This window comes from Homarus americanus, unplaced genomic scaffold, assembly GCF_018991925.1.
Source record: "Homarus americanus isolate GMGI-L3 unplaced genomic scaffold, GMGI_Hamer_2.0 scaffold24922, whole genome shotgun sequence".
Classification (NCBI taxonomy): domain Eukaryota; kingdom Metazoa; phylum Arthropoda; class Malacostraca; order Decapoda; family Nephropidae; genus Homarus; species Homarus americanus.
Window position 1 is genome coordinate 146639 of NW_024722610.1, and position 27213 is coordinate 173851.

Sequence of the window (27213 nt, forward strand, 5' to 3'; positions counted from 1 at the left end):
ACTGAGAAGCTAGACGTGCTCACCTCTCGCCTTGAGGGGACCACTGGTCTCCTGGCTCCCTCACGTGGCGCACCACAAAGCGACGCCCGTGGCACTTCCTCTTCCACACCTGGCTCTTGTAAGGGTAAATGTCAAGTTCGATAACCGGATACCGCTTCACATTTTCTCATGGACTGCCTGTGGAATCAGAGACGATACGAAACTCGCTGCACTTAAAGGTTATGTTTATCACCATAATCCGGAAGATATATTCATCCAGGAAGCATTTGCTGCTCGACCTCTTTTTCGAGAGAAGGCTCCTCCGCTTACTGGCTACAGTCCCTATGTTCATATTGTCAGGAATGGTCTCATCAGCTACGTTCGCTCATCAATACCACAGTGACTTGTTCAGTGCTCTGAGGATGACAACATGACCTTTCAGCTTCTTGAGATATCAGTAGGTGACGGCAAGATCCGTCTATGTAACGTCTACTCTGCCTTGTCAGGATAAATCTCTATGTCCTCTGAAAGTTACTAGTGTTCCCTGAGGAATGCAGTGATGGGTAGGGAAACACTGGGTAACACTGAGTCCGTTTATTATGGATGATAGAAATACAAGTGGTGACTCGCGTGTGCCATGCACGGCTCACACAGTCAGACTGAAGCTGCCTTGCCATATGGCAGCCTCGGGGCAATGTTGCCACATAACACGTGCAGTGTTGCCACGTGATTATATTTATAAATGCTACTCGGCACAGTAGCTTATGTACAGGGTTGCTACTCGGCACAGTAGCTTAGATACATAACCTACATCTCCCTCCCCCCTCACGCTCATAGTCTTTGTCTTGAGCGGACTTCTTAGTCCTAAGTCGCTCCGAGCGTCGAGGAGCACTATGAGGCGGATCCTTGTGAGATGTAGGGGACTCGTCCTCGGTCAGGGGGCCAGCAGCAGGGGGTGGGACTGGCCGGAGGAAGCGGCGGTTCCTCCACCAGACACGGCCGCTCGACATCCTGACCTTGTAGTCCTGCGACCGGCCGACGCCCATCACTATGCCAACCTTGTGCCGACGTGTCGTCGTCGGGTCCTGGACGCGGACAAGGGCACCAATCTCCAGTGGCTGAAGAGGGCGGGCACGGTCGTCATACCGAGCCTTGGCGTCCTGGGCACGTGTAGCGGCGAGGCGGTAGCAGCTCTCGGCTCTGGTCTGCCAGTCCATCGCAAAGGCCTTGGCGTGTGTAGGAACGCAAGAGCGGAGAGGGTGACCATGCAGGATCTGGGCAGGCGTAGCCCTGGGGCGTGTAGTCGATTCCACCCTCCTGATGTGACTCCGCTGCTGCTTGGGGCTGCGTGGGCCATCTGGAGGGGGCTGTGTGTGAACCACCCCGAGGGAAGTGCGCTGCTTTCCTCCTCGTCTCGGGCTTTTGGGCTTCGGTTGGCGGCAGCACTTGTCGTAGTGTCCATACCGACCGCAGGCCTGACACTTGTGGCCTCGTGCAGGGCACCTGTCTGTGTTAGACCAGTGGCCCTTACGGTCACATCCACGACACAGTGCGTCGGCGGCCGGGCAAGTCTTGGGGTTGTGCTGCTTTCCACAGCTGCCACAGGAAGCACTAGGCGGAGGCGTGGAAGAACGTGTGGCAGCCTTCGCGTTCTTGGCCGCCTTCTTACACTTCTTGTATTGCGAGATAGCTCTCACAGCAGGTGGGGCCCGTAAGGCAGAGGTGGCGGACTTGGTGGCCTCGTATGACCGACATTCAGTCACTACCACCTGGAGTGTGGAGGAAGCGTCCAGGGGGATGAGTCGCTGCATCAACTCTTCGTGCCTGACACCTGTCAAGATCCCGTGCTTGATCCAGGCTTCCTCACATTCCCGGCTGTGCGCCTTGCAGACGTCGATCTCCTCCGACAAACTCCTCAAACGTACAAAAAAGTCGTCAAAGGATTCGTTCTCCGCCTGCTTGCAGCTGGTAAAGGCACGGCGACGCAAAGCCTCGTTGTTCCGACCCTTAACATGCTCCTGTAAAAGGTCGAGCACATCCGTCACTGAAGAGGTAGAGTCGGGAGGCACGTGCAACGTGTGCTCCAAAACTCTCTGGGTCTCCAGCGACAAACACATCCGCAGTTGGATGAGCTGTTTGTTTGGAGGCATGCTGTCAAGGTCCACCATCGTGGAGTAATCTGTCCAACGCCGCCTCCACTCACGAAAAAGCTGAAACGTGACGTCTGGTGAGAGGGCGGGTGGGGGTTGAACAGATGCCTTGGGAGCTGTTGGGGTAGCAAGAGTACCTGGAGGACGCTGGTGTGGTGGAGGAGGGAGTGTACTGGCGCCTTGAAGCGCGCTACCTGCAAGTGAGGGAGGGTGGGTTAGCGCCAGGGTCGCCAATAGCGCCTCAAAACGCAACTTTTCCTCCTCTCTTCGTGTCTCCTCCCTCTGAAGTTCCATCTCTCTGCGTCTCTCGTCCCGGTCGTCCATCCACTTCAGAATTGTGGCGATGTACGTCACTGGAGGTGGAGGATGAGAGTCTGCGCCCGGTGGAGGGGAAGGTGGTGGGGAGTCGTGTCTCCCATCTTGACGTCCCTTCTTACCTCCCATCTTTGTGTGTGTGTGGACTGCACTGTTTAATATATAAAGTGGCGCCTCAACAGCTCGAACCACATATATATGACATAAACAGCGCAAAAATCACGCATATGGTCCACTGTTCTGTCCGTGAGTGAGTGCGTGCGCGCGTGTGTGTGTGTGTCTCAGAGCGGAGCGTGGTGGCCGGCGGAGGCGGAGGCAAGACCAGTGTCCCACCGGATGTCGCACAAGAAGGGTGTACGCCTGCGTGCTCCGTGGGTACCACAAAAAACAGGCCAATGCTCAACTCAGCTCTAGACACACACTAATACATTGACACTAACACTGCCACCGTCACTAAAACGCACTGTGATGGCCCAACACTGCACATCGCGGCGAAACACAGCGCAACACAACACAACACACTATGAGTCGACGCGCATCACCGGCAGACGTAACTGTCGGCATTGTTCACACACTTTGTAAGTCCACAGATCCTACTCACTGCGCCATGAAAGTTACTAGTGTTCCCTGAGGAATGCAGTGATGGGTAGGGAAACACTGGGTAACACTGAGTCCGTTTATTATGGATGAGAGAAATACAAGTGGTGACTCGCGTGTGCCATGCACGGCTCACACAGTCAGACTGAAGCTGCCTTGCCATATGGCAGCCTCGGGGCAATGTTGCCACATAACACGTGCAGTGTTGCCACGTGATTATATATATAAATGCTACTCGGCACAGTAGCTTATGTACAGGGTTGCTACTCGGCACAGTAGCTTAGATACATAACCTACATCCTCCCTACTCCTCCGATCTTTGGTATGATCTACAAATTTTTTTTTTTTTGTCGGGAATTAGCCCACCCGAACACAGGTCAAACGACCCACAACGGGGTTTGAGGAGCAAAAAAAAAAGAACCGAAATAAATTGAAAATAGAGAAGAAAAGGGTTATACTGCGTTAATCTACACCACGAAGATGCCGGAAAACCAGCTCAATACCCTGAGCTTGGGGACCTCTCTCCTACTCCCAACCAAAATGGGATTCGTCTTCTTGACAACATCCACCATCACCAGCTGTTATACTGGTGGTGCCACTCATTCTCGTGGAGGTACCCTTGATCACACCATTACTTGTGGACCAGTGACATCCCATGTAAGTCCTCATCCCTACCCTTTTCTCCGACCACGTCGCCCTCAGCCTCCACTACTCACTCCAAGCTGGACCTCCCCCTATCCAGAGTCGTACCCATATTACCATCCCTCCAAAGTACTGTCCTACCTACATCTCGTACATGTCCATCCTTCTCCCCACATCCGATTTAAAGTCGCCAGAGAAGTTATACTCCTCTCTGGTGAACTCCACACATAACTTCCACACTCACTATGCCTGGACCCTTGATGAACGTATCCTCCAGGCGGAAAAGAAGGCGATGGAAGATGGTATCTCATTCCAAGGTGAACCTACCCTTGGCCGTTTACACCAGTACCAGTCGTCCAGAGATGATCTAATTGCCCACCAACAATGTATTCGGACTGAATCCTGGCGTATCTCACAGACAGCATTAACCGTCAGACAAGCGTGGGAGCCATGTGGCACCTCATCAACAAGGTGTTCAAGAAAAAAGTCCTCTAGTGCCTTTCACCACAGCCCAGAAGAGTAAGCACAATACCTTGTCGATACATGGTCAGAACAATTCCAAGCCCGTATTCTCCCAGAGCACATTCAAAAAGCCCTCTTCTCCCAGTCAAATCTCTGCTCCCTCCGTCTCATGGTAGCGTTGCTGAAGATCGGTGAAGATACGGTGGAGATAACCGTGGAGGAACTCCGTTATACCCTCATTCTGGGTAACGCAACTGTCCCCGGTAATGACGGTGCCACTTACAGTACTCACTTCTCTGTTTGCTCCTGAAAGTCCCCGGCAACCCACTCCTCTTGCTTTACAATTTCTGTCTCCGCACGGGATATGTGCCCAATACCTGGACCTCCATCACAATAGTAGCCATTCCAAAATGTGGCATTGCCAAATTCAGACCCATTTCTCTCACCTCTTGCTTCAGCAAGGTGATGAAACGCTTTCTCCTTACCCGTCATATGTTTCGGCTGGAGGACAAACTCTCACCCAGCTTGTATGGTTTCCTACCATGACGGAGTATGCATCACTGTCTCATGGAACTCTATACTCGCCTCTCCGCCATGAGTGTCGTAGCCTTCATCGACCTTAAAAGCACCTTTCATGTTGTAAATAGAGATATTATCCTTGATCAGCTAGTAGGTTTTGACGTTAAAGGTAATTTCTTAAGATGGATTCGTGGTTACCTACGTGACAGAACCTCCCGTGTCTTCTTTAAGGGGGCATGTGTATCTACCAAGGACTTCAATCTTGGTACTCCATAGGGTGGAGTTCTTAGCCCCCTTTCTTTTAATCTCTTTATGCATCACCTGGCATTCCCGGTACCACAGTTACCTGTTATGCAGATGATATCTGCATTCACACTGAGTCCCCGGAAGATCTCCAACGCCTCCTCAACTCATTCTCAGCGTCTTCTTCTGCTTGTGGTCCCATCCTCACCCAAGAGAAGAGTAGGAGCTTCTCTCCTCGTAACCCGAGAACACTCCCAGAATTCACTGAAAGATATAGTGTTATCCTTTCGTGTAAGCAGTACATCTACCTGGGTGAACCTGTACGGATTACTCCAGCTACACCTGTACGACAACGTGTCTAACCCCTCTCATGTGGCTCACCAACAAAAATGCCGGGATTTCTATCCCTCTAGCTATAAATGTTTACATTATGTTTATCCGATCTGTTGTCGCCTACCTTTCTCCTGCCCCATGTCAACTCCCCTCAAAATCCCTTGATACCCTTGAAAAGTTTCAAAGCAAAGTCATGAGATTTATCCTGGGTTGTCCCACCTCCATCACGATAGTCAACATGCAAACTGAACTCAATCTTCCTTCCCTTGTTGAGAGAATATACGCTAATGTCTCCTACTTCAGTGCCAAATGTCTTCACTTTCCCCACCTTGCCTCCCATTATTCTCATTTCATTAGAACTGGAGATGTTCGGGGTACTTGGTTCTAACTACAGGAACGAACATAAACACCTGTAGAGTTCTGTAGGTTCTTATTAACGAAATTATACAGGAGTGCGCTTACAAGCGCCGGTAGTCTCTACACCCCTATATGGGTCAACTGACCTCTCTCTGACCTCTCAGGCGACATGTGGTAAGTGGTACATTAGCAGCTTCCAGATGTCGCCAGGCACATTTATTTAAGCGTGTGGTGACATGAAACAGGGGCAGTCCCACACGCTACTGACTAGAGAAGTAATGTGTATATATAGAGTACATACATGGTATACATACAACATACATAATATACATACACCCCCCCCCCCCCTATACGCTCATAGCAAAGTCTTGAGCGAACCTTTTCCTTTGGATCCGTTCTGAGCGTCGAGGGGCTTAATCACTGGGGGGAGATATAGCCAACTCTTGGCAATGTCTGTAGGACAGCAAAGGAGACGGGACACCATTATGCACGTCAATCCAGGCTTGACACGACCTGTTGCCAAAGGTGACATGTGCATAGAGTAAACCTAGGGCTGGGGCCATCTGTGAACCATCTGCCGTGACGCGGAGGTCCTTGGGAGGCGGTCCAAGATCACTTGGAGAGAGCCCCAAGCATTGCAAATGCTGGAGACCGATGACCGTAGCCTCAGCGCCCGTGTCGGGCAGCATCTCGAGACAGGATGACACACTGCCGTCGGTCACGATGACGCTGACGTGCTGGGGGACTTTGGTCCTGGGACGCGAGGAGTACACCCTCCTAATATGGGTCGGGCTTTGTCCAGGGTCGTCGTGCCTCTGATTTGGCGACAGTGGGCGGCCCTCACTGGTGGAAGGGCGCTGCTGCTTCCGCCGACGCTGTCCCTTGGGTTTGTTGGTCGGGCAACACTTGTCATAGTGGCCCAGACGACCTCACACATTGCACTGGACGCGTTTGACTGGGCACCGTACTGTAAGTGACCAGTGGCCCTTGCGGTCACAACTGTCGCAGGTAGACTCGGCAGCTGGACACACCTGTGTTCCGTGCTGCCTACCACAGCTGTTGCAAAGGGAGCCGGGCGTGGGCGTGGTGGACGTAGGCGTTGGGGTAGACTTCTTGTCTTTCTTGTATTGGGACATAGCCCATACGGCTGTAGGGGGAGCTCGGATGGCAGAGGTAGCACACCTGGCAGCCTCATAGGAGTGACATACTGTCAATACATCCTTAAGAGAGGATGAAGAGTCGAGGGACGCGAGGCGTTGGGCAAGCACCTCATCCTTAATACCCATCAGGATCACCTGCTTCAACTGGGTCTCCTCGCACTGCTGGTGATTACCGGGACATATGTCTATCTCTTCCGAGACTCTCTTGAGTCGTACATAGAAATCGTCAAAAGTCTCGCCCTCCATCTGTCTACAGCTAAACACTTTCCTCCTGCAGAGAGCTTCATTCTGCTGACCTTTGATGTGCAGTTCTAGAACATCCAGTACCTCCTCTACAGACAACAAAGACGTCGGGGGCACTTGCAAAGTATGTTCCAACACATGCTGCGTTCCCAAAGACAGGCACATACGTAGCTGAATGAGCTGTTTAGTGCTGTGGCAAGCTCTGGAGATCCACCAGTGTAGCATAATCAGTCCACCGTCGCCGCCACTCACGAAAAGTCTGGAAAGTCTCATCAGGCTTCAAGGTGGGTGGGGGTTGGACAACCACTTTGGTAGAGGGCATTGACGAGGTATCTGAGCCAGTCGGTACCGGAGTAGTGGAAGGGCCAAGGGCTTGATAAGCAGTGAGGCTAGATATCAAAGCTGCCAACCTTTCGTTATCTTCCAATCTCCGTTGGTGGTCCTCAGCACGTCTTTTCGCTTCGTCCTCGCGCCTTTCCTCCCTCATAAGCTTCATCAGAGCAATTATCTCTGAGGACGCGGCCGAGGGTCGAGGGGTGTGGCTGGGAGATGTGTTGGGAGAGGGTGGGGCGTCGCGCTCTGACTGGTCATCCATCACTGTAGAATTGTCATCCGTCTGACTCACCCGGGCGCCAGGGACACCCCTGCGTGAGGCCCGGGGCATAATTACTTTATCTGTATATTGTACCTCGAATCAGTGTTGACCGGTCAGCCCGTCGTTACCTAATACCTGACCTGACCATTGTGGACCTGGTCTCACCCTCCTCTGTATATATACACCTTGGTTTGTATTTCTCTCTCTAGTCTGTACTCACCCCTGAAGATGTGAATAACACGAAAGCGCTTGGGAACTTCGTGTTTTCTTCTTTCCTTGTGGTTATCAGCATATACCTAGATCACGCGCACCTACAGTGATTTACTTGCATATATATATATATATATATATATATATATATATATATATATATATATATATATATATATATATATATATATATATATATATATATATATATATATATATATATATATATATATATGTCTCACCCTGAAGATGTAATTACACAGCTTTGGAACTTCGTGTTTTCTTCTTTTCCTTGGTTATCAGCATATATATATATATATATATATATATATATATATATATATATATATATATATATATATATATATATATATATATATATATATATATATATATATATATATATTATTATTACGAACCACGCCATCAATTGTCCTGATCTACCTATCCAGCACCACGAGCAACGCCATCTAGGGACGAAACCCGAGTATGACTAGTCTTAGTTACCACTCCGGGGTTTCCCTTCTCCATATCCTGGTTGTTGCGTCACCTCCTCAAAGTCTTCCTCATCAGACCCAGATCAGGGAAAGTTTAGTTCACTCTGGGAAGTGACCACAGGATCACCTATCCTGGAAACCTACGGCACAGTGACTACCTACCGTCTTCTACAATACTCAGCCTTACTCGACAGCCATCTCAGCTCCGCACTTAAGTATTTGTAATCTTATATTGCCTCCCCACCTCCACCTTGCTTCAAATTATTGTATGTTGTATAAATATGTAAATACTGTTAATGTTTAGGTTAAGTATGGTTAAGGGTAAATTATAGAAAGCTGAATATTTTGTTAAGGAATTTATGGTACTTTATTATACACAACAAAAACTCGCATCCTTTGTCTACCCTTTTATAGTCCGATTGTCTTTGTTTTTTTATTGTTGTTGCCTGTTGGGATCTGGGTAGACTTTTAACTATATTCTAAATCCCCAACCCTTAACATGACTGCAGTCGGTGTGTCCGTGCGTGAGTTGGTGTGTGTGTAGGCGGGGGGAGCGCGGAGGGTGGCGGTGGGGGTGAGCAGTGGGGGTGAGCGGTAGGAAGGTGAGTTACCCTCCAGGCAGCCGGGGACGGACGCGCTGATGCACCACTCCTCACAAATGCCCTATATCAGCCTTCCACCTTAGGGAATCCTTTAAAACAAGGACACACTTTAGTACTACACACACGAGGGGCACTTAGCACTTCACAGGAACTTGCGGTCACTGCACACTGCTCAAAACTCGTTGGTTATTCAAACGAATTTTGAGGGAGACAATGCCGACGGATGACGGAGTTGACAGAGGAGGTCTACCAGTCTTGAGTTTCCACTTAATCGATCACTTGATACTCACTGCGCCATGGAGATGTTCGGGGTACTTAGTTCTAACTACAGGGGCGAACATAAACACCTGTAGAGTTTTGTAGGTTCTATTCAACGGAAATATACAGGGTGCGCTTACAAGCTCAGGTAGTTCCTACACTCCTATATGGGTCAACTGACCTCTCTCTGACCTCTCAGGCGACATGTGGTAAGTGGTACATTAGCAGCTTCCAGATGTCGCCAGGCACATTTATCTAAGCATGTGGTGACATGAAACAGGGGCATTCCCACACGCTACTGACTAGAGAAGTAATGTGTATATATAGAGTACATACATGGAATACATACAACATACATAATATACATACAAGAACCTCCCTTGACCCAAATTCACCTCGGCCTCTACTTCGGCTGGGTGGTCTCGCCCCCATTAATATAATTTCTGTGCTTCAGAACCTCGATATTGATGTACCCAATAACAGAGGTAGTGTGTTACAACACTTTCGTGTTTTGGCTCCATGAAGATCAATTCGGTAAATGTAAAGAACGCTGACGCTTTTTTATTTTGAGTGTTTTTCTTTAGGATGTATTTTCAATATAGTTGAATCAATGTCGAGTGTATTTTGATTTTAGTGTATTAATAAAGGAAAGTCATTTCTTAATAATACTGATCAGGGGAAATGTGGGGTTAAAAGAACAGAAAGAAACCTAACCTAATCGAACCTAGCCAGGCTACTACGTCCTGCATTGATTCATCTTGTAGTAATGAACATTGACACCTGTCTCGGATTATATCTACATTTTGTATATAATTGTTCTTCCTCTCTGAATTTCTTTATCATATCGCAACATAGCCACGTTTTAACCGTACCATAAATCATTATAATTTGATCATAATTTAATTGTAATTCTAGTAACAAAAGTAACTTATGATGTGCTCATGTACTTAACATCATACAGTACCTGTACCTCATTGTCCTGTGATTGTAATAACCAACACTCCAGTCCAGGATATTTATGAAAATATAACACAATATTGCAGTGTTATACAACTGTTCATGATGGTTTCAGAAGCATGTTGGAGATAACCAAGAGTTGCAAGTGTCTCCGGAAACAATTAGTAGAGTCGTGAGGAGAGTGACAAGAATCACTGCACTACAAACAGAGAGATACATAAAATTTCCTTCACCAGAAGATGCAACACATTTTAACTAATGGTAATACTATATTTTTATTAGTAAACATCTTTAGGGAATAATGTGACTTTTCTGTTTCAAAAACTTGCAATAAATAATTAATTTGTAAGTAATGAAGAATTTAGTTACGTGTATTGAGAGTGAGGGACAACAAATTTTGTTTTATAATATTTGGCACAGTGGTACGTAAAGACTGTATGGTTTATTAGAACATAAGAATGGACAACTGTAGGTCATGCATCTAAGCTACTGTGCCGAGTAGCAACCTTGTAAATAAGCTACTGTGCCGAGTAGCATTTATATATATAATTACGTGGCAACACTGCACGTGTTATGTGGCAACATTGCCCCGAGGCTGCCATATGGCAAGACAGTCTCAGTCTGACTGTGTGAGCCGTGCATGGCACACGCTAGTCACCACTTGTATTTCTCTCATCCATAATAAACGGACTTCAGTGTTACCCGGTGTTTCTCTACCCATCACTGCATTCTTCAGGGAACACATGTAACTATCATGGCGCAGTGAGTAGGATCTGTGGACTTACAAAGTGTGTGAACTATGCCGACGGTTACATCAGCCGGCGATGTGCGCGTCGACTAGTGTGTTGTGTTGTGTTTCGCCGCAACGTGCAGTGTTGGGCCGTCACAGTGCTTTTTAGTGACGGTGGCAGTGTTAGTGTCAGTGTATTAGTGTGTCTAGAGCTGAGAGTTGAGCATTGGCCTGTTTTTTAGTGGTACCCACGGAGCACGCAGGCGTACACCCTTCTCGTGTGACATCCCGGGAGACACTGACGGTCTCACCCCCCCGCCGCGTCTCTAGCCACCGGCATTAAGGCCACCACGAAGTGCATCTGCTGTCTCAGACACACACACACACACACACACACACACACAGACACACACACACACACACGCACGCACTCACTCACTCACGGACAGAACAGTGGACTCTGCGTTATTTCTGCGCTGTTTATGTCATATACATGTGATTCGAGCTGTTGAGGTGCCACTTTATATACTAAACAGTGCAGTCCACGCACACAAAAAGATGGGCGGTAAGAAGGGACAACGTCAAGATGGGAGACACGACTCCCCACCACATTCTCCTCCACCGGGCGCAGACTCTCATCCTCCACCTCCAGTGACGGACATTGCCACAATTCTGAGGTGGATGGACGACCGGGACGAGCGACGTAGAGAGTTGGAACTTCAGAGGGAGGAGACACGAAGAGAGGAGGAAAAGTTGCGTTTTGAGGCGCTATTGGCGACCCTGGCGCTAACCCACCCTCCCTCACTCGCAGGTAGCGCGCATGAAGGCGCCAATATCCTCCCTCCTCCACCACACCAGCGTCCTCCAGGTACTCTTGCCTCCAAACAAACAGCTCCCAAGGCATCTGTTCAACCCCCACCCGCCCTCTCACCAGACGTCACGTTTCAGCTTTTTCGTGAGTGGAGGCGGCGTTGGACAGATTACTCCACGATGGTGGACCTTGACAGCATGCCTCCAAACAAACAGCTCATCCAACTGCGGATGTGTTTGTCGCTGGAGACGCAGAGAGTTTTGGAGCACACGTTGCAAGTGCCTCCCGATTCTACCTCTTCAGTGACGGATGTGCTCGACCTCTTACAGGAGCATGTTAAGGGTCGGAATAACAAGGCTTTGCGTCGCCACGCCTTCACCAGCTGCAAGCAGGCGGAGAATGAATCCTTTGACGACTTTTTTGTACGCTTGAAGAGTTTGTCGGAGGAGATCGACGTCTGCAAGGCGCACAGCCGGGAATGTGAGGAAGCCTGGATCAAGCACGGGATCTTGACAGGTGTCAGGCAAGAAGAGTTGGTGCAGCGACTCATCCCCCTGGACGCTTCCTCCACACTCCAGGTTGTAGTAACTGAATGTCGGTCATACGAGGCCACCAAGTCCGCCACCTCTGCCTTACGGGCCCCACCTGCTGTGAGAGCTATCTCACAATACAAGAAGGGTAAGAAGGCGGCCAACAACGTGAAGGCTGTCACACGTTCTTCCACGCCTCCGCCTAGTGCTTCCTGTGGCAGCTGTGGAAAGCACCATGGCCACAAGACATGCCCGGCCGCCGACGCACTGTGTCGTGGATGTGACCGTAAGGGCCACTGGTCTAACACAGACAGGTGCCCTGCATGAGGCCGCAAGTGTCAGGCCTGCGGTCGCTATGGACACTACGACAAGTGCTGCCGCCAACCCAAGCCCAAAAGCCCGAGACGAGGAGGAAAGCAGCGCACTTCCCTCGGGGTGGTTCGCACGCAGCCCCCTCCAGATGGCCCACGCAGCCCCAAACAGCAGCGGAGTCACATCAGGAGGGTGGAATCGACCACACGCCCCTTCCTCTACCATCCGCGTCGCCGTCACACACGGTGATGTGTCGGGTCACATCGAGGTGATACCGGACACCGGCGCTGATACTACGGTGATTGGGTTGAAGCACCTCCAGAAACTGGGCCTCACCAAACGTGACCTGGGACCACCGCCGCAGCTGCTGTACTACAATGCGGACGGTTCCCAGATGCCGGACGCTGTGGGCTCCTTTCAAGCGGAGATCACTTACGGCGACAGGTCGTGTCACGGATGGATCGACGTGCAGCCTACTCTCGCTACACCCTTGTTGTCGTGGGAGCACCTCAAGGAGTTATGCGTGGTGCCCAGAGACTTTCCTGAGCAGATCCCAGCTGCTCGTTACACCGCCAGCAGGGTGCGTGAGTCAACGAGCGACGCGCCTGGCGCTGCCACACAGAGCTGCCCAGAACCCGCGTCCACTCCCACCCACACAGGACGCTCCCCTGCCCAGATCCTGTATGGTCACCCTCTCCGCTCTTGCGTTCCTGCACACACCAAGGCCTTTGCGAAGGACTGGCAGACCAGAGCCGAGAGCTGCGACCGCCGCGCCGCTACACTTGCCCAGGACGCCAAGGCTCGGTATGACGACCGTGCCCACCCTCTTCAGCCAGTGGAGATTGGTGCCCTTGTCCGCCTCCAGGACCCGACGACGACACGTTGGGACAAGGTGGGCATAGTGATGGGCGTCGGCCGGTCGCGGGACTACAAGGTCAGGATGCCGAGCGGCCGTGTCTGGTGGAGGAACCGCCGCTTCCTCCGGCCAGTCCCACCCCCTGCTGCTGGCCCCCTGACCTACACCTCACGAGGATCCGCCCCACAGTGCACCTCGACGCTCGGAGCGACTTAGGACTAAGAAGTCCGCTCAAGACAAAGACTATGAGGGGGAGGGAGATGTAGGTTATGCATCTAAGCTACTGTGCCGAGTAGCAACCTTGTAAATAAGCTACCTTGCCGAGTAGCATTTATATATATAATTACGTGGCAACATTGCCCCGAGGCTGCCATATGGCAAGGCAGTCTCAGTCTGACTGTGTGAGCCGTGCATGGCACACGCTAGTCACCACTTGTATTTCTCTCATCCATAATAAACGGACTTCAGTGTTACCCGGTGTTTCCCTACCCATCACTGCATTCTTCAGGGAACACATGTAACCATCAGACAACAGGAATATGTTAACACATTATGTTTTCTCTCTTGAGTGCACAAGTCCATTACAAATCACTAGCACATCATTTATCTTACAGTTACAAAAGAAGTCTTTTGTACCTGTATATTGGAATATTATTCTGAACTTTACATTACCAGTCATGAGGATTAAAAGAGAAAATTAAACATATGAATTGAAACATTAGCCAGTTAAGGCCTATACAGTACAGTGTGTCACTTACAAAAATTTCAGACAAAAATATGATATGAATTTACAAATCCAAATACAGTATATTTCAAAGTCAGATAAGAGGTGTTTACTTGAGGCAAAAACGTTAAATTAAATAAAACTAATACTCTGTGGAATTAGCGCTACAAAAATGAAACTTAAAATTATCCCAACTGATATAAAGGAACAATTTTATGAACCATAAATTGAACATTTCAAAGACTATTTTAGATAACAAAAAGCCTTATTCGGGCCCACCCAGGTCAGTGTCTTATAGGAGGTCCGTGAGGAAAGTGACGTAACGCGGTGCCTCAGGAGGTGCCCTCTTCCCATACATCCTCCCCCTCACTTCGTGCCCTATAAGTCCTCCCCCTATACTCCCACCCGCTAGTGGAGGGGAGGGGGTGGCCGCACGTACTAAACAAAGCACGGATGTCTTGAGACGTCATGTTGGCTGAGTAGAAATAGCACGCAATAACAAGTATGAGGAAAAAGCTAACACTACAGTCCACGGTGACCAGGAAAAACCTGCTTGAATCCTCAGTGTGGCGTCTCTGTTCCTTCATGAAGACAAGGGATGTGCTTACGTGTATCCTCCTACCTGTAGTGAGGACGAGGGATGTGCTCAAGTGTGTCATGCGATCTGTGGCAAGGGCGAGGGATGTGCTCACGTGTGTCCTAACTGTAGTGAGGAGGAGAGATGTGCTGTCCTATGCTATACTAACTGTGGTGAGAACGAGGGATGTGCTCACGTGTGATCTCCAAACTGTGCTGAGGACGAAGGATGTGCTAACGTGTGTCCTAACTGTAGTGAGAACGAGGGATGTGCTCACGTGTTTCCTAATTGTGCTGAGGACGAGGGATGTGCTTACGTATGTTCTAAGTGTGATTTGGACGAGGGATGTGGTCACGTGTGTCCTAACTGTGGTGAGGACGAGGGATGTGCTCTCCTCTCTCCTGCTAACTGTGGTGAGGAGAGGGATGTGCTCACGTGTCCTCCTATCTGTGGTGAGGAGAGAGATGTGCTCACGTATCCTGCTAACTGTGGTGAGGAAGAGAGATGTGCTTACGCGTCCTCCTATCTGTGGTGAGGAAGAGGGATGCGCTCACGTATCCTGCTAACTGTGGTGAGGAGAGAGATGTGCTCACGTGTGTCCTCCTAATTGTGGTGAGGACGAGGGATGTGCTTACGTGTCCTCCTATCTGTGGTGAGGAAGAGGGATGTGCGTACGTGTCCTCCTATCTGTGGTGAGGAAGAGGGATGTGCTTACGTGTCCTCCTATCTGTGGTGAGGAAGAGGGATTTGCTCACGTGTCCTGCTAACTGTGGTGAGGAGAGAGATGTGGTCACCTGTGTCCTCCTAACTATGATGTAGACGAGGGATGTGCTTACCTGTGTCATCCTGACTGTGGTGAGAACTAGAGATGTGTTTTCGTATGTCCTAACTGTGGCTCAGATGGTCTACGTCATCCTGGCTCCCTTACTCTTATCATCCAAGTAAAGTGTCGTGGTAAAGTTTGTCTTGATGAGTGTATACAAATCGTCGTGCAGGGATTACTTGTAAAAATAAAGATGATAATATCTACTGTGAGCGATGCGAATAAATGTGAATGTTGGGAAAACTAAAGACAATTTCTGTACGTTGATTTGGTATATTTATATGTGGGTCTTGAAAATGGGGAACACTATTAATTGATTCTTAACTAAAAACTTCCTGTCTATTGTTTACTTTTCTATAATATCGTTGTTGTTTTCTGAATGTTCAATTATTTCCACAACAGGACCCTGGCAGGAAATAGTGATATATGATTACAGCAACACAAAGGTCATGTTTTCGCATCTTGCAATAGACTTCACTCCTCACACAGGGATTTGGTTTAGAGTTGGTGCACATCAATAGTGTAACGCAACTTACTATTATGTAACGCCTTCAAAAGAGAGAGAGAGAGAGAGAGAGAGAGAGAGAGAGAGAGAGAGAGAGAGGTCGTTGTGGATTTGTGACTCCTGAACACACTGTCCTCGTTACGCTCCAGGGCGGACAGAGTGAGTGGGAGGAACAATATCTCAGGTTCAGCCCCAAGGAATATTATTGTGTGGAGGAGACACTAATGCGGGTATGTGAAGTGTAGAAATAAAAGCAGTGGTCACCAGGAGTTAGGCAGACAGAGGTTGGAACACTTACCGATATCCGCTGGAGCTCCTATCCAACACCTACCACTGCCACCACTCACTACCACCCGCCACTACCACCACACCACTCACCCTGTATACACCACACTAAACCACCACGTCACAATGAACACAGGTATGGGGAGGTCGATATGTATGTGGGTGACAGTCACAATGTTCACCCACACTACTGAACAAACACCATCTGTCCTTTACTCCACGTCTGCCACGCCTCCTGCCGTCCATGCTCAGCAGCACTACGGCGGGCATATGAGGAACCCACTAGTGAGAGACTACTACCCCATCGAGTGGAGGGTGATAGCTGGTGAGTTACCCTTCAGTACCTTGGTTTGTTAATGCAGTTATGAACGCTCTTGTTGGCGTCTCAAGTTCAATATCATTCTAGTATCTCATTATAATTTATATTTAATTATGGTAATCAAACTCACATTACAAGACGTATATTCTGGCTATGATTTCTAAGATATCATTAACGTTACGTTATGTTCACTTTTTACCGGAATTCTTTAACACGTTTTATCTCTACTATGCTTATAGATTTATAACAACACTTGTACTGGTAGTCACAATAGCATCCTCGTGGCTCCTTACACGATAGTTTACTTCTTACTGTGTGTGTGTGTGTGTGTGTGAAGCTGTTGTGTCGCCAGGGATGTAATTATCACAATCACTCATCAATTTTATGAGTGAAATATTTGTTGTCTTCTTACAGAGGAACGCTCGCTACACCCAGTCAACCTGACCGAGCTGGAGGTCGTACGAGGTCAGTTGTGTTGTCTCCTTAATGACTCCTGTCCTAAAATTTGATGACCAGAACTCCTCCCCACCAATATCTACTGTGATAATCCTTAACTTTATAATATAGAACACACATTGTATTTACGCGGGACAATCAAACACTGCCTCATACTCCCTCACTACCTCATACTCCCTCACTACCTCATACTCCCTCTCTACCTCATACTCCCTCACTACCTCATACTCCCTCACTACCTCATACTCCCTCACTACCTCATACTCCCTCACTACCTCATACTCCCTCACTATCTCATACTCCCTCTCTACCTCATACTCCCTCACTACCTCATACTCCCTCTCTACCTCATACTCCCTCTCTACCTCATACTCCCTCACTACCTCATACTCCCTCACTACCTCATACTCCTCTCTACCTCCCTTCTCCCTACCTCTACTCCCTCTCTACCTCCCTCCCCCTCTCTCCCTCTCTGCCCTCCCTACCTCATACTCCTCTCCCTCTCCTACCATCATGCTCCCCTCATACTTCACCTCCTCACACTCCCCCATACTCCTCATTTCCCCATACTCCCCTCCCTCTTACTCCCACACACTTCCTCTACTCCCCTCCTCATTTCCTCATACTCCCCCACTTCCTCATACTCCCACACTCCACTCTTGCTTCTACATCCTTCATATTCCCTCATTTCCTCATACTCCCACTCCTGTCACTTCCTCCTTTTCTCACTTCCCCATACTCCCCACCTCCATCTTAACATTCTAATGTCCCACACACTCCCCTCTGTACCTCACTTCCCCTTCTCCCTTTCCCATACTCCATCCTATTTATATTTTAATACTCCCACACACTCCCTCATATTACCTCACTTCCTCATACTCCCACACTTCCCCATACTCCCACACTCCATCCATTTAACCTTATTCCTAATACTCCCACACACTCCCTCATATTACCTCACTTCCTCATACTCCCACACTTCCCCATACTCCCACACTCCATCCATTTAACCTTATTCCTAATACTCCCACACTCTCTCCTACTCACATACCCCCTCTTACTTCCACACTGCCTCATACTCCCACACTCCCTTATACTCGTACAAACCCTCATACTCATACACTCCCACATACACACACCCCCACATACACACACTCCCTCCTCTACCAACTCACCTGCGGGTTTAGAGGAGTTACACAGGTTTACAAATTAACAATGATTTAGGCTGATGTATTTCACGATTTAAGCTGAGTATTTACACGATCAGTTACCACGTATGGTGGTCGAGCACGCTTCGGATCAGTGGCGAAGCATGGGGTCGGAGCAGGGTACTAACCACTGTTTATTGGACTGTGTGTTTACACGGAACTGCCACATTGTCGTTACCGGTCAGTGTGTGGTAGACTGATGGGCAAGAGGTTCATGGCTCCCAGACAGACGAGTCGGCGAAGGACGGCCGCACTGTTGTGTGTTTTGGCCGCCTGGACGATACTGAAGAAAAAAACAAGAAAACGGACTTCGGTACATATACGTCGTCTGCACAAGCCCCAGACTTCTTCGATGCGGCTTCTTTCTGTACTGACTGCGTAATGTGTTTATTTTCTTCTTGACAATATCAAGTGTGCACATAGGATTTACATTTTCCACATAATTATACAGTTCCCCATAAACTTCTTTCTTTTCTGTTTCTGTATCCACCACTTCTGACGGGTCATAGACATGGCCGGTCCCTATACAATTCAATAAGTTGTATCGTTAACGTCTTTGTCCACTCAAATGGTGGCCTTGACTCCTGAGGGTCACTGGTGGGAGGTGTAGGTGACGGCACAACGTCCATCGTTGCTTTAAACTTGCGCGTCTGTGTGGTGTGGCAGGGACCCACGTAGGTGGTCACGCAACTATTAAGCCCCGTCCTCACTATCGGACAGTGACCGTCGGGCACGAGTGATAAGTCGGTCATCTCACACTTTGTGGCAACTTTGATGGGCAAACCAGCGGACAGCCGTGCCCGTAGTTGAGCGAAATCAGCAGACTGCCTGGTGGTATACTCTGCCTCAGATGGGTATCTTCCTTTGTTATGTATGGTTCCACTTTAGCTAGGAGTGTGTAAAAGGCGTTGATATCCATTCTCGTGTAGTTGGTGAAATCACGCTCACTTCCATCTTGTAGTTCACGTAATATCGTCATATGACTTCCCATTACTTCTCTCCTACTTAACCACTCTTTACACCAGATCGTTTTCTGCACTCTGTCCTTACTTTTCTTTTTTTACAAATACAGCAATTAATATGCTAGACAGCGCTATTTTCTTCTTTCCAACTGTATTGCGCATGGTGATACCGCACTCAGGGGCTGCCGACCACTTACTCAGCAGTGTGGACAACATCACATTCATGCCCAACAGACTGTGCCCGGTGAGGACACAGTCCACCAATCACTGTCCGATAGTGTGGACGGGGCTTTAGGCTCCCACACATAACTGCCCGGGAAGGGTTGGTGGTTAAGTGTTGCCGTCTACACGATCACTGCCCGAGCACGGCTTCGTTATCATGCTTCGAAAACATGCTCCGACACTGATCGTGTAAACGAGCCACTAGACATTGTAGATTTTCAAGAACTGAGCTCATTAAGCGCTTTCACTTATATTATACTAGACAAGAGTTAGAACGAGTATAAATAACTTGTATAGTGAGACGCGTCAGCGAGGTCGATCTTCTCCAAAATATAAACTAGAGCCTACGAGCTTAAACTTTTTTTCTTTAGCTTGTGTTATGTTGTGTTTTGTAATGTTCAAATGTATTATTACGCTTTTTAAAACATTAGGAGTTTAAACGCGTAGACGGTTAGTAAATACTACAACAGTCATTAACAATTAAAGATTATGAAAGATACAGTCCTCTTATTGTTGTGGTGCACTGAGGCCATAACTCTACTCCCTAGGGCTGGAGGCTGGCACCTTCCTGCTCCGGGTGGTGATAAACAAACAACAGATCCAGGTGTACAGGGACCACTCTTTGGTAAGTGACGTGGTGTGTGGCACTCTCTCCTGTGTGGTAAGTGACGTGGTGTGTGGCACTCTCACATGTGTGGTAAGTGACTTGGTGTGTGGCACTCTCACATGTGTGGTAAGTGACGTGGTGTGTGGCACTCTCTCCGGTGTGGTTAGTGACGTGGTGTGTGGCACTCTCACATGTGTGGTAAGTGACTTGGTGTGTGGCACTCTCACATGTGTGGTAAGTGACGGGGTGTGTGGCACTCTCACATGTGTGGTAAGTGACGGGGTGTGTGGCACTCTCACCTGTGTGGTAAGTGACGTGGTGTGTGGCACTCCCACATGTGTGTGGTAAGTGACGGGGTGTGTGGCACTCTCACATGTGTGGTAGTGACGGGGTGTGTGGCACTCTCACATGTGTGGCTGGTGACGGGGGTGTGTGCCTCTCATGTGTGGTAAGTGACGGGGTGTGTCAGCACTCTCACATGTGTGGTAGAGTGACAGGGGTGTGTGGCTCTCACATGTGTGTGGTAAGTGACGGGGTGTGTGTGTGTGTAGTGACGGGGTGTGTGGCACTCACAGCATGTGTGGTAAGTGGCAGGGGTGTGTGGCACTCTCACATGTGTGGTAAGTGACGGGGTGTGTGGCACTCTCACATGTGTGGTAGTGACGGGGTGTGTGGCACACTCATGTGTGGTAAGTGACTTGGTGTGGCGCTCTCCCTGTAATTGACGGGGTGTGGCACTCTCACATGTGTGGTTGGCAGCGTGGTGTGTGGCACTCTCACATGTGTGGCCAGTGACAGGGTGTGTAGCACTCTCACACATGTGTGTGTGTGACTTGGTTTGTGGCACTCTCACATGTGTAGTAAGTGTTTCAGGGTGTGTGGCACACTCTCCTGTGTGTGAGTGGCGTGGTGTGTGGCACTCTCTCTCCTGTGTGGTAAATGACGTAGTGTGTGGCACTCTCTCCTGTGTGTGGTAAGTGACGTGGTGTGTGGCACTCTCGCCTGTGTGGTAGAGTGACGTGGTGTGTGGCACTCTCTCCTGTGTGGTAAGTGATAGTGTGTGGCACTCTCACATGTGTGGTAAGTGACGTGGTGTGTGGCACTCTCTCCTGTGTGGTAAGTGACGTCGTGTGTGGCACTCTCTCCTGTGGTAAGTGACGTGGTGTGTGGCACACTCTCCAGTGTGGTAAGTGACGTGGTGTGGCACACTCTCCAGTGTGGTAAGTGACGTGGTGTGTGGCACACTCTCCAGTGTGGTAAGTGACGTGGTGTGTGGCACTCTCTCTTGTGTGGTAAGTGACGTGGTGTGTGGCACACTCTCCAGTGTGGTAAGTGCCGTGGTATGTGACACTCTTTCCTGTGTGGTAAGTGACGTGGTGAAATCGTATCTCAATAATAGTATCTCATGAATATTATTCACCCTAACGTAATTCACCTGCATATTAACCCTAATGCTAAACCTAACTTAACCTAACCTCACAGGTGGCTTTTGGTTGGGTACTCTTCAACTGAAATAATCTTAGGTTTCTAATCTTCAGGTGATCGAAAAAAAGATTATATCCATTGGTGTGGAGTACTGTAAGCCACACCTCTCTATCATCACAGTGTGGCGTACTGTAAGCCATACCTCTCTGTCATCACGGTGTGGAGTACTGTAAGCCACACCTCTCTATCATTACAGTGTGGAGTACTGTAAGCCACACCTATAGTTATATTGGGTTCCTTCAGCCACACGGGACTTGATGAAGGATGTTGCTGGGGGTTTTTTTCATCCCTGTTTCTCCATCCTCCTTCATGTCGAATCTTTCGTTCTCCCTCACATCGCGTCTTCCCTTCCCTACAGGTGTACGAGAAGGAAGATTCCTCTACACAAATGTTCCTCAGTCACTCTGGTATTCACTTGCTGGTGCTTCATCCTACACGAGGAGACGTGATGCTCGCCATGCAGTTCCTCACCCACCAGCCCGCGGAGCACCGCAACCTGGCAGCCTGTCTCCGTACTCTCATGCCTGGCCGTCTCCTAGTGGTAGCTGCTGTGGTCAGTATTACTTCAATTTGAGGGGCCGTTAAACAGATAGGCAGACATACAGAGAGAAAGACATTCGGTTAAATCGGCATATAATTTTACATTTGTTTCTGGAAGTCCTTTAAATAATACCGATATACAGTTCAGCATGTACATAGACAGTAATCCACAACCACACAGGGGCAGGTCATGGCCTCGACGTCTCACGGGAGTACAGGTACTAATACACATCATAACACACACTCTCTCACAGCCCGACGCCGCGACGTTTCTGGCCGAGGATGCCGTGTTGGGTCTGGAGGCTATGGGAGCTTCTAGGATACGTAACCTCGCGGCCTTCGAGGCTTGGGCCATAGTAACCCACACGCCCACCAGTACCCACACGCCCTCCCTACGCGACTACATGCCTTCCCACTCCTACACGTCTTCCAACAACAGAAGTAATAACAGCACTGGTCCTTCAAGACACCCACAGGAAGAAACATCTCCCTCACAGGTCAACAACCAAGAGGTTTTACATACTTATTACTCATATGGTATAATAATCCCCCGACGGTATATAAACTTTGTATAAATAAGCGATAAAGTCTTCAACTCTTCCTCTGCATTTTATATTGGTGTTACAGGAGGTCTCGCGAGGTCGGGTGTGGGGCGAGGCCGTGACCACCATCCGTAGACCAGACGGTATATTCGGTTATCCGCTCAGTATGGATACCCGCGTCCCCAAAGTGTCAGGTAAGTGCTTAGTACTGTTCTATATTTCTCGTTTGGTGACGCGTCTTTTGTGTGTGTATGTGTGTGTGTGTGCGCGTGTGTGTGTGTGTGTGTGTGTGTTTGTGTGTCTGTGTGTGTGTACGCCTCACAGGTTATTCGCGTCTCAAATATCATCACAAAGTTTGCAGACACGACAATTTTCGATAATTATTTGAGATTAAAAAATACTATTTTATCATTGTTTAATTCTCATAATCAAAACACATAGAACGTCAAACTTTGATATAAAGGAATGAGAAATAACAAGTACTCATAGAACACAAAAATATATAAATAAATAAATAAGTAAATACTTACCTTAAATTATACGTAGTTCATTATCATCGTCAGTAATGGGTTCAGCAGAAACGTGAATTATAAACTGTATCCTCGTCAATACAGATCAATGAAAGTAAGACAACCATCGTCACCAACACACACACAATACACAGTTAAAACGGAACTAAAGGCGTTTTAGGAAGCACGGAATAGCTAACGCGTTATCTTTCCCGGGCTGTCATTAAAAAATACGAAATTGTACTAAGTCTTGGGAATAACTGTTGTACAACAGTCTTCAGAAAAAAAAAAGTTAGGAGAACTGTTATTTGGACACAATACAGAAAGAAATAGTGAAGAAAATATATAGAAAATTATGAAAAAAAAGACAAAAACGAAAAAGTCAATCGGTCAACAATAAATAAGAATAACAAAAAATCTGGCCCGTTGTAAAGGTTGGTGGTCCAGACTCCAAGGTGGGAGCTTTAAGCCGCACTACATACGCTCTTGTCTCGCTGCTACAGTGTTTACAGCTGTTCGCATACATAAACATGCAATACGACGAATTTCAGGTTCGTTATGTCTTAATTTTTACACTTACAGAACTGTAATAAACTTTTCACCCTTATTTATAGTATCTTATGAGTAATAATATTAAAGTTTTAATCATATTTGAGTAATTATCAATATTGTTACACCAAAGTCACCAACGGCTAATGAAATCGGACAGCACCCACGAAAAAGGGCGGAGCCCAAACAGGTTTCAACGAGGCGGAATCCTTTTCAATTCTTTTATGCATTACTCTTTGTTTTAGGTCCTATTCAATATACTGTACAGTACTACCGTATATATATATATATATATATATATATATATATATATATATATATATATATATATATATATATATATATATATATATATATATATATATATATATATATATATAATTATTTTTATTATTATATCAGTTTTTATTGCCTTAAATGTCTCCAACTCTTCAATATTAATCAAAATATTCTCCATAAGCGGCCATGATCCGCGTTATTTTCACAGGGAGAAATCGCTGATTGGTTGTTAGCTATTCGTGCCGCTTGGGCCCTGCGAAAGGCTAATCAGAGTTGCCAACTTAGCGACTTTGTAGCTAGATCTAGAGCTTTTTGTTTTTTTCTAGCGACATTTTAGAGCGATTTGCGACTTGTCGCAAATCTAGAGATATCCACAGAAATCTAGCGACTTTCTGGATACTTTTGGACTGTCCATGAAAACTCAAGTTTTCCTAATTTCGAGCCATAATATATAGCAACGGGGTTACAGGGACAATAAATAATAAGAAAAGTTTAATACATTTGAACGGGTTGTAGGGGTATCGAGATATTAATGTTGTCTAGCACTCAGGATGGAAGGAAACTCTCATGTGGTTTTCTTGTATAATATATAAGTTATATGATAGACAGTCTGGTGCTGGAGATGCCGTGTGGTGGGGAGCTGCTCAGTAGAAGACGTTCGGTGAGTAGCGTGTTGAAGGAGGTAGATGTGCAGGAGCTTCGTTAGAGAAGATGTTGCCTGTTGCTGGCCTCCTGGTTGAATAAACGTTAACAGCGTGGAGCTTGCTGGAGGAGGTGTTGCTTGTTCAGGAAGATGGGCAGAATGAATCTCAATGGAGAGACAGAGCTTATATACCCAGCAGCAGCCGCCAGTCCTCTATGAATCATGTTGGGAAAACCCAGAAAGTTGCCGGTGAGTAGTTTCGTTGCTAAGCAACCGTACCATCTGGCATCAGCTCTCTCTTGGTTGCTAGGAGACGCCAGCCCGTCGGAATGAGGTAACAGGTGGTGGCTGTGGCTACGCAGTTGTAAGCAGTTGTAGGGGAGACGTCCACTACAGGGTCGTGGTAAGGAAGGAGGGACACGTCTATTTCCTGTTCACTTGATGTCAGCTCGTCCATGGCTAATGTTGCCGTGTCGTCATTTATTTGTGTATTACCTTCGCCTTTGTAGCACCTGGGTAACTTACCTTTTTGTCAGATATACAATATGAATTTCATTAATACGCTAAATTTTAAAGAATATTAGCAAAACATCTTATAGAATTAATTCTATCAAGCCTGCGTGGTTCCAAACTTCTCATACGCGTCCACCATGGGTGACCCATAGACTCCATACCTGAGTTGCCCCGCAAGTCGACACTGTTCACCCGCTTTGCCAAAAACCACCAAGGAAAGTTTCCGCTTGTTTGCATGCTGTTTATTAATTTGAACCCTTCATAGTCCCAATAGAAAATGGGTAAGCCACAGTATTCGCAGCGATTTAGGAAGGAATGGCTCAGAGATGACAGATACAAAAATTGGCTTCTGGAGGTGCCAGGAGATAATAAAAAAGGATTTTGTAAATTTTGCAAGTGTACTTTGTCTGCTAAGTTGTGCGACATTGAAAAACACAAAAACAACTAAAAACACAAGAAAGCAGAAGAGCCGTTTAGTGCAGAAAGACAGACAATTTTACCATTCAAGAAACTTGGTGAAGCAAAAAAAGTGGAGGGAACTCTGGCCAAGTTTGTAGCTGAACATTGTTCTATTCGTGTGGTAGAACACTTAAGTGAAGTGTGTACAGTATGTTTTAGTGACAGCAAGGCAGGCAGTGAACTCAAGTTAAAAAGATCAAAGTGTTCTGGGATAATATGCAATATTCTTGCGCCACATTTCACAGAAAATCTGAAAAATGATATTTTTACATAATGCATTTTATTTATACTCCGTCCATTATAGTCGGCATTATGAAAATATTATTTGCATCAAATTACTGAAGGGGGGGAATAATAGCTAGCGACTTTCCATGGAAGATTTAGCGACATTTAGCTACTTTTAGGTACCAGCCTAGCGACATTTGAAAATCCGAGTTGGCAACTCTGAGGCTAATGCCTCATCGAGGTGTTAGCTAAAGTGTCATGCTCACAAATCAAAAGCAGCGTCTGCGCATACAGAATAACTAACACGTTAGCTATTCCGTGTACCGAAAACGCCTTACAATAACCGCCTTAAGTCTGGGGAGAATTCCAAAGACAAAAAAGTTCTCAACTCTGCCCGACCATAAAACTTTGTCATGATACTAATGTTTAGGTGATGTTTCTTTATTCTCTTTATGCCTTGTTACGTAAATATGCGTGTATATATTTGAGTAAGATTATATATTTCGCTTGTTTTTCGTATTTAAATTATTTTGTATATATTTAAAAACCTTAGGAATAGGCTGTACAATAGGCTTGGACTTGAGGCGGATAAAAAGACTGTCGTATATTGTGGTCTCCTTGACAATATGGCCAATGGAAGTAAATTTTCATAAATAAATAAATAATTAAATATATAAATAAAATCCCTATAACGTGAGAATTCGAATCTTGAGTGTGGGAGTGACGCAAGAACAGGAAACATCCCGCTTAATACGTAAGACTTTAAAAGTTGACTGTCATTTTGGACATAAAAGCGTTATATTCACTGGAAAAATCGAGTATGCAATTAACAGGTGTCTGATATTAGTAAGTGTGTACTATTAGCAGGTGTGTGGCATTAGTATGTGTGCACCATTAGCAGCCGTGTAAAAATAACAGATGTGTGCCATTAACAGGTGAGTGGCATTAGTAGACGTGTTCCATTAGCAGGTGTGTGACACTAACAGGTGTGTGCCACTAATAGGAGTGTGGCATTAACAGGTGTGTGGTGTAAGTGGCACGAGGACCCACACTTGCAGGAACAACGGGAGTTCTGTGACACATACGAAGGATACGTAACACTGTGTACCTGTGTCCACCCTGTCACCGCCTCCGTCAGACACTCCGCAGTGAGTCTACCTACCTCCCACTCACCTAACGCTATCCAGTTCGTGGTATTTTTCTAATATTATCCAATCATTTTGAACACCAATCATCCCTAACACACTTTAACTCATGATCCATTAACCTTACATATGACCTCTCACTGACCGAGCTCGCCCTCCTTGACCTCTTTTACATCCCCAGCCGGAGATCACGATGAACGAGATCATACCAGTTGCTATGCTCACAGCCATCAAGCCCTTCAACTTCTACAGGTCGGTGCTCAGTTGGCTTCAGCAAG

The 27213-nt window shown here is 47.3% G+C and overlaps 1 protein-coding gene across 1 annotated transcript; it reads left to right on the plus strand.

Moving 5' to 3' along the window:
• The first annotated feature begins 16398 nt into the window (after positions 1-16398).
• Positions 16399-26995, plus strand: LOC121862951 (protein O-linked-mannose beta-1,2-N-acetylglucosaminyltransferase 1-like). Its single transcript, XM_042361406.1, has 7 exons — positions 16399-16597; positions 17006-17056; positions 19988-20064; positions 21890-22084; positions 22326-22568; positions 22699-22807; positions 26811-26995. Exons 1-7 carry the CDS (start codon positions 16399-16401, stop codon positions 26993-26995), a joined length of 1059 nt encoding a protein of 352 aa, XP_042217340.1.
• The last annotated feature ends 218 nt before the right edge of the window (positions 26996-27213 follow it).